Source organism: Artemia sp. Qi Xiang Cuo, chromosome 3 (assembly GCF_049724085.1).
Source record: "Artemia sp. Qi Xiang Cuo chromosome 3, ASM4972408v1, whole genome shotgun sequence".
NCBI lineage: Eukaryota > Metazoa > Arthropoda > Branchiopoda > Anostraca > Artemiidae > Artemia > Artemia sp. Qi Xiang Cuo.
This window is the reverse complement of record NC_142796.1, coordinates 59,825,317-59,840,288: the sequence shown is the minus strand read 5'-3', so window position 1 is coordinate 59,840,288 and position 14,972 is coordinate 59,825,317. Positions and strand designations below refer to the sequence as shown.

The window sequence follows — 14,972 nt, the reverse complement described above, 5'->3', positions numbered from 1 at the left end:
TCACTCTCTACAACGTGGAAGAACTCAGCCAAAGTGCAACCACAAGATTAGTGCATGGACTCTTGTTACCATATTTGTTTGGCCTGATGGCTCCATTAAGCGTCGTTTCTGTTTTGAAAGAAGAGGAAGATTTCAGAGAAGGTGCAAACACTAAGTTAGTTCGGAGCCCCTTGTTTCCACATCTAGTTTGGCCTGACAGCTCCCTTAAGTGTCGTTTTTGCTCCGGAAATGGAGGGAAAACCTAGTCAAGGTGTAGACGCCAAATTAGTGCATAGCCCCTTGCTTCTATGTTTTATTTGGCCTAATGACTTCCTACAAAGTCGGTTCTGTTTCGGAAGTCGGGAAGAATTCAATCAAGGTTACCAATGTTTTGAAATTATATCGTTTACGAATATCTTAAAAAAAAAACGAGGCATCTCCTTTGGGGTATTCAAATACCGGTTTTAGAGCAATGAACATTTGCGTTTGTATATTTACTAGAGACAATTCACATCTCAATCGTTATCTATTATGATGATTACATAAATTTCCGTACAGTCATAAAATAGAACTTCTAACGTATAGTTGTGGAACTCCTCCAAAAAGTGAAACTCCTTCATCATGATTAGGGAGGAGGATATTAAAAGCAATGGGAAAGAGAATTTAGCCTTTGAGAGTTTAGAGCTGGATGAAAAGAAACTAAATGAAAAAACATTGGTTGGAGATATCGAACAACAGGATGAGGAGGATGAGAGAGGAGGTTGGGGAAATCAACTGGATTTCTTGATGTCGTGTATATCTGTATCAGTGGGATTAGGAAATGTTTGGAGATTTCCATACCTCGCTTATAAGAATGGAGGAGGTAATATTTACTTATTCAGTTCCTAACAGGTCCCTATTTAGGGTTTTTGGACTTGCCCAGCTTCCGAAAATTTCAATATTTTTACAATTGTCCTAATAGTCCCTTGTACCTTCTCTAGATTTCACCTATTATTGCGTTTTTTATTGCCATACCCTCCCTCCCAAAATCACCTTCATCAAAACCAGTGATGGTTCATTTACACATTGCGGAAATCCGACCGGATTTAGCAATCTGTTTGAAGATTATGTCCATTTTCGCTATTGAAAAACTCTCTAGCTTTCCGCATCCATTTGGTCAAATCGTTGCGGAAAGCCAGAGTTTTTCAAGCACGAAAACGGACGGAATCTCCAAACGAATTGTTAAATCATGTCGCATTTTCGCAATGAGTAAACAAGCCACCACTGTGTACATGCCTCATTCCTCACTACTACTGCTTAGTGATAAGCTGCGAGAAAGAGGACTTGTATGTAGCTTTAAAACACAGCCAAAAGATCAGAGGCCTATTATGCCATTCGGCAGGGGAGGCAAATACCCCTCCAGGCCTCATATTGCCTCCCAAACTTCAGTTTGGCTCCCCCTAGCTGAAATTTAGTTTCTGCAAAAAAAAAATCGTGAAAAACTATGATTAGCCTTTATAACTTAAGCATCCAGAGAAACAGGTCATTTTCTTTAGTATATATTTGCCCTTATGGTGCTTTATGGCTCATTTCCCACGGTCAGATTCACTTTATTGGGGAAAATTGGCTCTAATTCCCCCCTCCAGTATTTTGATGAAATTACACCGCTGCAAAGGATACAATATTCGTATCCTGTTTATCATTTATGCCCTTTCCTTATTTATCTATTATTACTTCTACCGTAGTAATTGTTTTTTATAATTATTAGGCTATTTGAACTATCTAAGGATTATCATACCTTCCCATAATGGAGGAGATCACTTTCCTATATCCACTCTTAGAGTCAAGGGTCGTCAATAGGGAGGCTCAAGGATCTAAATCTCCTTGAAGGCTCAAGGAGATTTAGACAAATTAGGCCTTAAAAAATATAATGACCCACCACACCTTCTTCATAATAGCTTATGTACAACTATGTACTTTTCTTCGCACTTTTTAATTGTTTTAAGTTTCCCTTGGCCCTTCAAGTTTACATTTGGGGAGCATTTTCCAGGGGGAATCATCAGAGGGAATTTTTCAGGGCAGAACTTTCCGAGGGAAATTTTCTGCGAGGGAATTTTCCACCAGGGAACTTCTGGGAGGAAAAAGCCAGAACTACTACTACTACTATTACTAACAACTCACCGCAGCACCAAGCCGCCTGAGGCCAACACAGCTACGCACGCTCCTCCTCAACCCCAATCTATTCAAAGCCTCCCTTTTTACACCCGCCCACGAAGTTCCCATTTCCTTTAAATCTTTCTTTATGACGTCCTCCCACCCCAGACGGGGACGACGTGCTTTCCGTTTAGCCCTAGATGGTTGGCCGAAAAGAACAATCTTCGGCACTCTGTCATCCTTTATCCGCACAACGTGCCCTAACCACCTCAACCTTTCTTTCATTATAGCCCTAGAGAGCGGTATTGAACCACACTTTTCGTATAGCCTATTGTTTGAAATACGGTCAGTTAGCCGGGTATCTAGAACAATCCTGAAGCAATTTCTCTGGAAAACATCAAGCAAATCTTCGTCCACTTTTCGGAGCGTCCATGCTTCAGAGCCATATTTGACCACTGTCATCACTGTAGCTTCTAATATTCTAATCTTGGTTTGTAGACTTATCTTCCTATTCTTCCAGGCTTTTTTTAACTGTGAAGAAACACCCTGAGCATTGGCTATTCTATTTTTAACATCTTCGCTGCTCCCACCATCTTTACTAATAATACTACCAAGGTAAGTGAAGCTGCCCACCTGATCAATCTTTTTATTACCCAACGTCACCTTTTCATTTTCTCTTATTCCTAGCCTCAGTGACTTAGTCTTCCTAACATTAATTTTCAAACCAATTCTAGCACCCTGAACTTGCAAAACCTCTAAAACTTCATTCATTTTGCTCACACTTTCATCTAGGATGCTTAAATCATCAGCATAATCCAAGTCCAGGAGGGTTTTTCCTCCCCATTTCATTCCGTGGTCTCCCGTTGCCTTTCCTGTGCTCCTTAAAACAAAGTCTATCAAAATAATCGATATAAAGGGGGATAGAACACAACCCTGCTTAACTCCTGATTTAATACAAAACCAGATGCTAACCTCATTTCCTACCTTAACCGCAGCAGTGTTATTCTCGTACATAGCACTAATCACTTTAGTGTATGTGTATGGTATACCATACAAGGATAAAAACTTTATTAAAGCTCCTCTATCAACAGAATCGAACGCTTGCTCATAATCTATAAAACTGAGGACCAAATGTGTTTGAAAACTCAGGCACTTCTCAATTATTAGCCTAAGCGTGAAAATCTGGTCGACACATCCTCTACCTTTTCTAAAACCGCACTGTTCTTCTCTTAAAACGTTGTCTACAGCATCTCTCAGTCTAAAAAGTATCATATTACTAAGTAATTTGCTACCTACAGAGACCAGACTAATGCCTCGATAATTACCACACTCACTTTTATCACCTTTCTTATAAAGTGGCTTAATTAAGATTTTCCTAAAATCGTTAGGTACTTCCCCTTTTTCAAAAATCATGTTAATAATCTTCAGTAACTTATTTCAAACCTCAGAGTCACAATATTTAAGAAACTCATTTACCACCCTATCAGCACCTGAAGCCTTATTATTCTTTAATCCTTTTAGTACTGTTACTAATTCCTCCTCACAAAACAAATCTTCCTTCACATCCAAGGTATCACAAACTTTTTCATTTTCCTCAATATTTTTTCCCGCAACTCTATCTCGGTTAAGTAAGTTCTTAAAATGTTCGGCCCATCTCGCTTTAGTTTTTTCTTTATCGCTAATTGCGACCCCATTCCTATCTTTAACTGGGACAAGTCCGGATTGACTACTCCCTCTCAAATTGTTAACGTGCCAGTACAATATTTTACTATTATGCCGTCTAGCTGCACCATCCACATCCTCGGCAACTTCATCCATGGCCTCCACTTCACACCTCCTTAGTTCATATTTTAATGCTTTCTCCACTTTCTTTACATCTCTTTTGTTTTCATAAGATCTACAACTCAGATAATTCTTGTACAAGTCCTTTCTCCTTTCTATTAAACATAAAGTTTTTTCACTAATATTCTTAGCTGCAGTTCTAGCTTTCTTCCCTAATACACCTCAGCAACCTCGCAAATTATTTTCCTAAAATAATTTCATCCATCTTCCACATTTTCAAATTTTATACTCTTCAGTTTAATATTCAACTGTTCCTGGAAAGTTTATCTCAAATTCTCATCCTGGAGTCAACCAACGTCTTAATTTCCCGGAAAGTAGTTACACTTCCGAAACTTCAGCTTTAAATTAACCCTTGACACTACTAGATGGCGATCTTTACTTTTAACATCAATAACAGCACTCCTATAAACCCTAGTATCTTGTATTGATAGAGAAGACTGGCAGGAACCAGTCTTCTGTTTACTATAACATAATTAATAAGGTTTACTGTCTTACCATCACGTTAATACCATGTTAACTTATGAGCCATTTTATGACCAAACGCCGTATTGGTTATAACTAGATTGTTATACCTACAAAATTGCAAAAGTCTGTATCCAGCGCTGTTTTCTTTTCCTACACCAAATTTACCTAGGCTGGGATACCATCTATTTATATTTCTACAAACCTGGGTGTTAAAATATCCCAGTAATAACATCATATTTCTGCCTGGAACCTTGTCTATTTGATCCTGTAAATGTAAGTAAAATTCATCTGAGTACCTAGTATCTCCGTCAGTTGGTTCTACAGGGGCGTACACTACTATAACTGATACCCTGAACTTTCTAGTCATAAAATGAGCAATTAGAATTCTATCATTACTACCTTCCCAGCCTAAACAAGACTTAGCAGCTTCTTTAATCATCAAGAGCCCTACTCCCTGTCTATGTACCCCATCCTTCCCGCGTGTGAAAAAATAGATTCTATATCCCCTAATTTTAGGTTTCCTACCTCTGGGATATGAATTTCTGAGATTCCTAATAAATCCAGTTCGAATCGTCTAAATTCGTCAGGCAAAATGTCGATACGATAGTCATTTTTTAATGTCGTAACATTCCAAGTTCCAATTTTCATGTTCTTTAAATCATTGAAATTATTTTCGCCTCACGAAAAGCAATGATCCTTGATACCAGTGCAGGACGGGGATCACATATGTCCTCAAGTCTACACCGAAGTGCTTAAGCCGGCTTAGAGCCGGACAGCAAGAAGTCCCCCCTCCGTGAATGGAGGCTTTGTGCAATCCTGGGCCCATCTTGGTCATAACATGGTTTTCAGCACTTGGCGATGCTCTTCTATCAACAAGAGTTGAAAACCTGCACAGACAGTCTCAAGCCTATTACCTCCGACTCATTATATATTTATGCCTACAAATATTATGCTACTACGGGGAGGCAACCCATAATAGATAAATTAGCTAGGAAGAGGTTTTTCAGCCCAAAGACGCCCATCAAAACATACCAAGCCCAAAAGAATTGTTCATTAGTCAGAATCCCGTGCGAATGCTGTGTCGTTTACTAGGCTATAATTTCCTCGAGGGGCGCCACTCCTCAAGTGGGAATAGAGTTGACCGCAAGGTCCCCAGTCTTGCAGGTACCCCGAAAAGGTCGAAGCAGCCCTTTTCAGAGGCCGTTGTCCATAGATCTGGATCTTACGCCCTGCCACAGTTGTCCTCCTATAGAGGATCCTCCCGCGATGGTGTTCTGCATCACCATGGAATTTAACCCATTGCTGGGAGAAGGTTTGCAACTCATGGGACTTGTGGACAGACCAGTGGGCCCTTTTGAGTGTACATTTGAGGGGCCTTCTTCCTCCTCCGCCTGTATTTATGACCCCGGGCGAGGGTGCCCCAGATTCTATTATGGGCCCCCAGGGACAAGGTCCCCCTTTGGTCCGTGCTTCCTATGGAGGTACCCTACATATCTGTAGAGCGTTCCCCTTTTGCCACCTGGGGACACGCTGAATGGCCTGGGGGAGGCCAGATAACTGACAAGTCTCCTAAAACTTATTCTACATTTTTCAACACAGGCTTGGGCCAGAATTCGGTTTATATATTTACCAAACTTCTATTCATTGCGGGTTCGAATCCTATTAATTCCCAAAACTAGAAAAACTCTTATAGAAAAACTGAAAAGATTTATTTTTTCCATCAAAAAGACTGTGTAGATAAAAAACGAACAGAAATTAATTTAAAAAAAAATAGCTCCACAAGACAAGTTTTTCAAAGAAAAGTAGAGCTCCACTAAGCAAAGAATGGGATAAAATAAAGTCAAAAAATCTTCCAAGCGTAACCCCCCCCCCCCCCAAATCACCATCAATAAATAAATGAAACCCAAAACGAACAGAAATTACAACAAACAGCCGATCCAAACCCAAAACGAGCAAAAACTAACACGAGTAGGGCTGATGGCCCCCATGCCTTCTCACGACAAGAACACATTTTTTGCTTTTATTTCCTTTCGTTACTCCACTTTTTTATAATGTTAGTGGGTGAAAAATAAATTATTATAAATATATATATATATATATATATATATATATATATATATATATATATATATATATATATATATATATATATATATATATCATGGGCCCCCAGCTTCTTTGGTACAATAAAAACAAAGAAATGAACATAAAGACGACAAACGGGTCATTGGCCAGTAAATAAAAGCGAAGAGAAACAACAAAAATCCAAAGAATATTTCACTCGCATATAACAAGGCGTCTCCAGTGTAAAAAAAAAAGAAAACTAGAAACTAAAACTAACAAATATATATAAAACTAAAATAGATTAAAATAAAATATATCATACACAATTACTTACTTTACGATTTCAACGGGCCATAGCTTCGTCTTTATTCATTTCTTTGTTTTTGTTATGGCTGGCCGGTTCGGCTTTAGATGTTTTATTTGGTAAAATAAAATTTTAAAGTACATTTTGGTTTTATTTGCTCCTTTCTAACTCGAATATCTATTCAAATTTCAGTTTTCAGTAAAATTCAGTAAATTTCAAATTTCAGTAAATTCAAAATTCAGAATTTATATATATATATATATATATATATATACATATATATACATACATACGTACCATTAAAAATAATAATTTCTTGATCTTTAATAATAATTTCATAATAATTTCTATGTTTTTTGGATATAAGAATGGGTCAAAACATTTGTTTCAAACCTAATATGCCTGAGAGGGAATCCAAACAGCCAGCCTTTTTATAACCATTAAATATTTAATAACCGCTAGCCTGCAAAACCAAAATAATAATAATAATAATGGTCACACGTCTGTAACTACGCTTTCCAAGGTAAAAAAAAAATGTTTTAACTTACTTTTAGTCTTTTCCCGTCTCCTTTTGCGGCTGTATGTCATTAGTCTAAAAGGAGAAGGCACCACCTACGAGTTGAGAGGGGGGTGAGCTAATTTCCTGAGCTAATTAGAGTGATTGGTGCTGTGTAAATATTGGATCAAAGTTTGCTTGTATTCATTTTCAAATGCGCGGAGCTTGGGCCTGGTTTTGAAGTGTGATGCACGGAAATATATCTGGATTGAATGTTGCATGAATTTTTTTTCGAATTAATTTACACTTTGCTAAAATTTATGAGCCACGTTCATTGTTTCAATTCTTGCGTGGGTTTAATTTCTACAAAAACAATGAAATTATATTCCTTGAAGCGAATTTCATAATTGCGTAATAACCGCATACGATCTCATGCATTAAGTTTATTTTTAGTACAGTCAACTTTTATATATATATATATATATATATATATATATATATATATATATATATATATATATATATATATATATATATATATATATATATATATATATATATATATATATATATATATATATATATATATATATATATATATATATATATATATATAAATTTTTATTTAAGAATTTGTCACCTAAGAATCTAAGACTAAAAGAAGAATTTATTAACAAAGTTGCATTACATTCAATTTTTTTTTTTTTTTTTTTTTTTTTTTTTTTTTTTTTTTTTTGCTTTCCGAAACGATTTTCGGTTCATAAGCTATTTTGATATTTGTATTTTTCCAGTTTTGCAGTTTTAAGACAATATTTAACGTAAACGCCTTGGTCACCTTTTAAAGTCAAAATTATTTGAATACACTTTATAATGCTAAATTTATGGGAATTTAACACTGAAATTAAATTTGTTCTCAAAATTATATATATATATATATATATATATATATATATATATATATATATATATATATATATATATATATATATATATATATATATATATATATATATATATATATATATATATATATATATATATATATATATATACTTGCTTCCGTTTGAAAAAAGATTAAAACCACTTTGAATAGATTAATGTCAATCTAACATAGATTATGTGTTTGAAGATGATGATAATTTAGGACTACATATTGTTGCTTAATGAATGATTATATAATGTGATTTTGGATTATAAATTAAATTTATTGGGGGTAACCACGATCTCCGTTTCGTTGCCCTTCAGTCAGGATGTGATGTGGGCGCTGGGGGCAAGCCATCCTGTGCTTTTGCACACCCTTCCTGCTTACCTTTCCCAGATATTTCCCGGTACCCATTTAGAGCTGGGTCGACCCTGGATAAGCTTATAGAGTCACACCACTGACCCGTTTCCCAAACCAAATAACTGGTCACGCCTGGGATCGAACCCGTGCCCCTTGGACAAAGAAATCTCAACCCTTCGCAAGTCCGCTTAGCCAGGACGGCTAATGTTCCATGACATCATGACTGGTCCTTTACTCATTGATATACGATCAAAAGTAATCGGAAATCTACTTAAATTGTTAGCTTCACTGTTGCTTTCATGTCTTTTGTTGGTGGCTTGAATAATTTTCAACAGAAAATTAAATTATAATTATTTAAAATTATTGAAAATTAATTTTGTATTAAATTGTAAATTAAATAAAAAAAAATGAGACTGAACTTCAAGGAGACAAGAATGGGTAAAAATCCAGGAACTAATAAAGGCCCGCATGCAAGATATTTTTAATAAGGGGAATTACTTTACAATTTTAAATGTTTTATAGAGAGTGTAATATTTTCACTTGTTGTAACTACGTACCTTAATTTCAAACGCAGCGCATATGCTTGGTATTATACCTTACAATATCAAGGAATTCAAAACAAAAACATTTTTTACCTTGGGACCTATATTATATCTATTCATAACTAAAAAACAGCGGTTTTCTATGATTTTTGTTTGGTTGTTACAAAATTATGAAGCTTTTACGGTAGTACCACATTTCTTTCAGTGTTGCCACGTTAAACTGCGAAAGAAAATAAGCAAAACTAATTAGTGTAATTTGACAATGCTTTTCGCATTGAAAAATTTGAACATTGACAATCTGCTAATTCTCAAAGACAACTACATCTTCAGAGGAAAGCTGCACCTTCTTAGGGTATTTTACACCATACGTTTTGGATAAAAAAAAAAAAAAAAAATCTGATTTCTTAACCAACATTTCTTTTTCTGAAATTTGGCACATGATAGGCCTACTACCAAAAAATGTACAACTGAATATAAAGGGCTATTTCAGTAAACTGGAATCGCTAAACTGTTCCAAATTTCCTAAAATTTTCAGCTATATTGTTGGGAAAGTTTACAATTAACCAATTCGAAAAATCATATTTCATTGCCAGTCTTTGGTGCTCTAAGTACTGAAACTTATACACTTAACGAAAAATAAAGTCACTCGTGTTATTACCACTAAAAAATAATAATAAAATGCCGAAAACGGCGAAAAATTACAAATATTAACCACTCAGCTCTGCGTCGTAGGTATTTTTTTAACAGACTTCTTAATTTGTGTTTATGATGGCTTAGACAGATTTTTCGCCCAATATGCTGAAATCTTTTTCATGACCTCCAACGAATTTCGTAGATGAGGAAATGATGAAAAAGGGCATTTGCTTGGTAAACATCAGTAAATTTATTGAAAACGTATTGAGAATGTAATTAGGGCCAAATATACAAAGTGACGTCAGATAGTGCGTAATTTTGAAGCACTTGAAAAGATTTTAATTAGATACCCAAACTACAAGAATAATAATCTACAATACAATAATAATACAATAATACAAACTATAAAAAATAAGAAAACTCATTATATAAGAATAAAAGAATAATACATGGCTTTCAAAATATTTATAGGGGTAGTGACGGAGACCAAGGGAAAGCAGATCAAAATTTTTGGAAACTTTTTCAGGAAACTTTGGCCATGATTCCTAAGAAATTATGGCCAAATTGTGGCTAAAGTTATGGCCAAATATTTAAATCGAAGGTTAAAAAATAGGCCATACACTGAACATGAAATACCCTACAGAAAATATATATGAAAAAAAGAATATTAAATGGCTTTAAATTTTTTTTGGAAAAAAGCAATCGAGATTAACGGGTAGCAGACCAACATTTTTAGAAATGAATTTTTTTTTAAGAATGATTTTTAAAGATTTTTTTGCTTGTTTGTATTATAATGTCAAATTTTCAAAAAAGCTATACAAATTATAATAGCTAAAACTATGTCAAAATTTTGAAATTAATATCAAACAATGCGAGAGAAAAGTAATCAAAATCAACAGATAGAAGATCAGCATTTAAAGAAATTTTTAAAGTTGTTTTTACATATGTTAAACTCCAGGCTAAGCCACGATATTGAGGCCATTCAAATACTTGCTTGTAAAATTATGATGGGAGAAAGTCATGCTTCTTACGAGAAGACCCTTGAATTACTTAAACTTCAGTCACTCCATAACCGCCGCCAAAATTTTATAATCAAATTTGGACAATTCATTCTAAGAAGGTCAAAACACATGTACATCCCCCCCCCCGCAAATTAACTTCCGAACCCACTCACCAGAAGACAGAAAAGGTTGGAAGCAGTTTATTGTCGCACAACGTGGTATCAGGATTTTTTTTTGTTCCCTTTTTCAAGGGTCTGTTTAACAGCACAAAGTAATTGTAGTTCTTGTTTGTGCAATTTTTATGTACTTTGTAAACAGCTCAGTTTTAGTGGTTCTTAGTGCTATGTCGAGTGTTTCAATAAATATGTCTATGTCTATTTTGAGGCACGTGAAGAAACTTGAAATAGATACCAAAAATAAAAGAGAACATAGAAAATACGAGTGAAAGAAAGAAGACTACATAGTTTTAAATTATTTTTAGAGAATAAGTGGCTGAGACCAACGGGGAGCAGATCAAATTTTTAGAGGCTTTTAGAGTTTTCTTTTTATATTTTTGGCTTACAAAGACAAATTTTCATCGAAGATTTTGGACTAAGATTGTCTATCATAATTCATGTATTTGACAATGACGAAAGACAAGCCGAGGTAAAACGAACCAAACAAATCTACTATACCTTTGTTAAAAAAAACAACAAAAAAACAAAGGTTCAGCGATATGTATTTCATAATGACGAAAGTCAAGTCGAGGTAAAACGAACCAAACAAATTGAAAAAGTAGCTATGATGATTAGGTTTTGGATTTTAATATGGATTAAATAAAAAAAAACAAGTTTTTTAAACTGAAAGTAAGGACCGACATTAAAACTTAAAACGGACAGAAATTATTCCGTATATGAAAGGGGCTGTCCCCTCCTCAACGCCTTGCTCTTTACGCTAAATTTTTTTATTGTTTTAAAAAATAAAGTTGTGAGACAGAGTCAAACTTTTTTTCGAAAATCAGCCAAATTTTCTCAAGTGAGTGAAATTTTTTCATTCACTTGATGAAACTTATATATTTGAAATCAGAATTAAAATCTGATTCTTTTGATGTATCTATTGGTATCAAAATTCTGTTTTATAGAGTTTCGGTTACCATTGAGCTGGGTCGCTCCTTACTTACAGTTCCTTACCATGAACTGTTTGATAAGGTGATCAATGCCTACCAATTTTCGAAAATCAAAAACCTAAAAAATAATATTTTACTGAAAAAAATGCTTTACTCTACTGAAAAAAATATAAATGTTTTTACTTTTATAAATTTAATCAATCAAATATTTTGAGTTTGACTCGGTTGTTTATTGTAATTTCTGTTCGCTTTGGGCTTCATCTATTTATCGATGCTGATTTGTGGTAGTTTCATGCTTGGTAGATTATTTGAATTTATTTTTGCTCATTTAGTTTAATGGAGTTCTTTACTTTTCTTTGGAAAACTTACTTTGTGGAAAAAGTTTTTTTTTATTAATTTCTGTTCGTTTTACATCGACATAGTCTTTTCAGGGAAAAAGAAAATAATACTTTAAATCTTTTCGTTTTTTTTAAGAGTTTATAGTTTGGCCTGCTATTTGTATGCTGGAAAAAAATTTTCAGCAATTTTTAACAACATACACCCTTTTAAAAATCTGGACACAAATAGTAGTGTTTAATTTTGTTTCATACCTCCTCTAGTTGACCTGAAATGGAAAACTTGATACCATTCGCACAAAAAATCTGTTTACTTTCTTTGATAGCTTGGATGCACTTACGCTATTTTGATTTCGTTAAATTTTAAGTGCAGAAGAAAGTTTTAACATAATACCCTCAGTCATTCTAGGTATAGGGCTGAGATGCATTATTGGTAATTAGTATTAATACTGTACTTTTTGATTTAACCTTAAGGAAACATTTAGTTTTTAAACATATTGGGCAAATGGGTAGATGGGCGTGGTAGGGGGATTAGTTGCACTCTAATCACTTTTTGCTATTAAAAAGGGCATCAGCCCTTTCTATTTTCAATCGATCAAGCTTTTTTCGGAGTTACCTCGACTACTCCCTCGATATGAAGTGCCCTGGTCTAAACAACAACAACAACAAAAATAATACATTATCCCCACATCAATCCTTACTATAAAAATGTCAAGCCTTCCAATCACTTTCGACTATTAAAAAGGGCATTAGGCCTTTCGATTTCCAATCGAATGAGCCCTTTTTGAAACGACAACGCTTTCTATAAACACCTTGTATGCCCCCAGGGCATAACTTACAACCCTTGCCCTGAGGGCTGTGCGGGGGAGGGGTTTGTTATCCTTAAAGACCTAATTTCCAGAACTTTCAACTACGTTCAATAAAATGGCTATCGAAAAATTTTGATTGGATGTGTTTGGGGAAAACGTGGGCGTGAGAGGGGGGTTAGCTACCCTCAAATAAATTTTGACTATTAAAAAGGGCCCTAGCCCTTTGAATTTCCAATGGAATGAGCTCTTTTTCAAGTTTCCACTACAAAGATTTCAATAAAAACCTTTTATGCCACCAGGGCATAACTTATAACCCTTGCCCTGAAGACTGTGAGGGGAGTGTACTGCTATAAAGTATAATTTCCTGAACTTTAAACTGCGTGGAACAAAATGGCTATCTAAAAATTTTGAGTGTATGTGTTTGTGGAAATGGTGGGCGTGGAACGAGTGTTAATTGCCCCTTAATAACTTTCGACAATTAAAAAGTACACTAAGCGTTCCATTTTCCAATCGAATTAGCCCTTTTTGAAGTTTCTACGACAACACGTTCTTTAAAAAACTTATACGCCCCCAGGGCATAACTTACAACCCTTGCCCTGAGGGCTGGGGGGATGTCATCCTCAAAGACCTAATTTCCAGAATTTAAAACTACGTTGAATAAAATGGCTAGCTCAAAATTTTGATTGGCTGTGTTTTGGAAAAAGGTGGGTGTGAGAGGGGGGGTATTTGCCCTCCAATCACTTTCGACTATTAAAAAGGCACTAGCCCTTTCAATTTCCAATCAAACGAGCCTTTTTTGAAGTTTCTACGACGACATCTTCTATAAAAACCTTATATGCCCCCAGGGCATAGCTTATAACCCTTGCCCTGAGGGCTGTGGGGGAGTTTCCTCCTCAAAAACATAATTTCTATCTGGAAATCAACTACGCTGAACAAAATGGCTCTCTCAAAATTTTAATTGGATGTGTTTGGAGGAATGACGGGTGTGGGGAGGGGCTAGTTGCCCTCCAATCACTTTCGACTATTAAAAAGGGCAATAGCCACTCCAATTTCCAATCAAATGAGCCTCTTTCGAAGTTTCTAGGACAATTCCTTCGATACGAAGTGCCCTGGTATGGAAAATGTACATTGTGCCAACATCGTTCTAAGCGAAAGTGAGAATTTATATACAGAAGCCTGCTGCATGCCGAGTGCCGCGTGCCTCCCTTTATATATATATATATATATATATATATATATATATATATATATATATATATATATATATATATATATATATATATATATATATATATATATATATATATATATATATATATATATATAAAGGACAGTTAATTTACCATGTTATCGGAGGATTACAAACAAGACGCTGGGATAGAGTTGTTCGAAAAAAATGGAAGGATTTCAGGAAATCCCAGATTTTTAAAAATCTTGCAATATTTTCTGAAATAAATATTCTTAAATAAATTTTTCTTCTTATGCTATGTTGTCAATTAATTTTGTTAATTAACTCCATATTTTAGGTGCATTTTTGATACCCTACTTCATTGCAATGGTGATATGTGGTATACCCATCTTTTTTCAAGAAGTTGCTACTGGACAATACCTAGGTTCTGGTGGTATGACATTTGTCGGTACCATAGCTCCAATGTTCCAAGGTAATTTTTAGTTGTCAGGTAAGCAAACCAATTGCGAACACCCAAAATCTAGTAATAAATATTTACATTCACCAGATCCACAACTTAAAACGTTGAAGGTAGTTTTAGACAAAAAAAAACAGTTTATTCATTCGATTTCTATATTTTTTACTTTGGCAATAAGAGAAAAACGTAAAATAATTTTAACACAGTTGTTTAGTGTACAAAACTAATTTGCATTGTTTTTATTACTTTGAAAGTATTGTCAAATGCAAAATATTTGATTATTTAGCAAATAAGAATCGAATAAAATACTAACTGAAGTTCTTGTGACTTAAATAA

The 14,972-nt window shown here is 34.7% G+C and overlaps 2 protein-coding genes across 4 annotated transcripts in view; both read left to right on the top strand.

Moving 5' to 3' along the window:
• LOC148954351 (gamma-interferon-inducible lysosomal thiol reductase-like protein) overlaps window positions 1–14,972 on the top strand; it is a 248,632-nt gene that overhangs the window by 131,173 nt on the left and 102,487 nt on the right. The gene's annotated exons all lie outside the window — the stretch shown is intronic.
• The window catches only part of LOC148954352 (sodium- and chloride-dependent betaine transporter-like), a 73,750-nt gene continuing 59,315 nt past the window's right edge, over window positions 538–14,972 (top strand). For both annotated transcript variants that reach the window (XM_089086293.1, XM_089086294.1), the window contains exons 1-2: window positions 538–841; window positions 14,517–14,651. In XM_089086293.1, coding sequence (XP_088942419.1) covers window positions 601–841; window positions 14,517–14,651 — 376 coding nt within the window. In that variant the 5' untranslated portion in view covers window positions 538–600. The remainder of the gene's footprint in view (window positions 842–14,516; window positions 14,652–14,972) is intronic.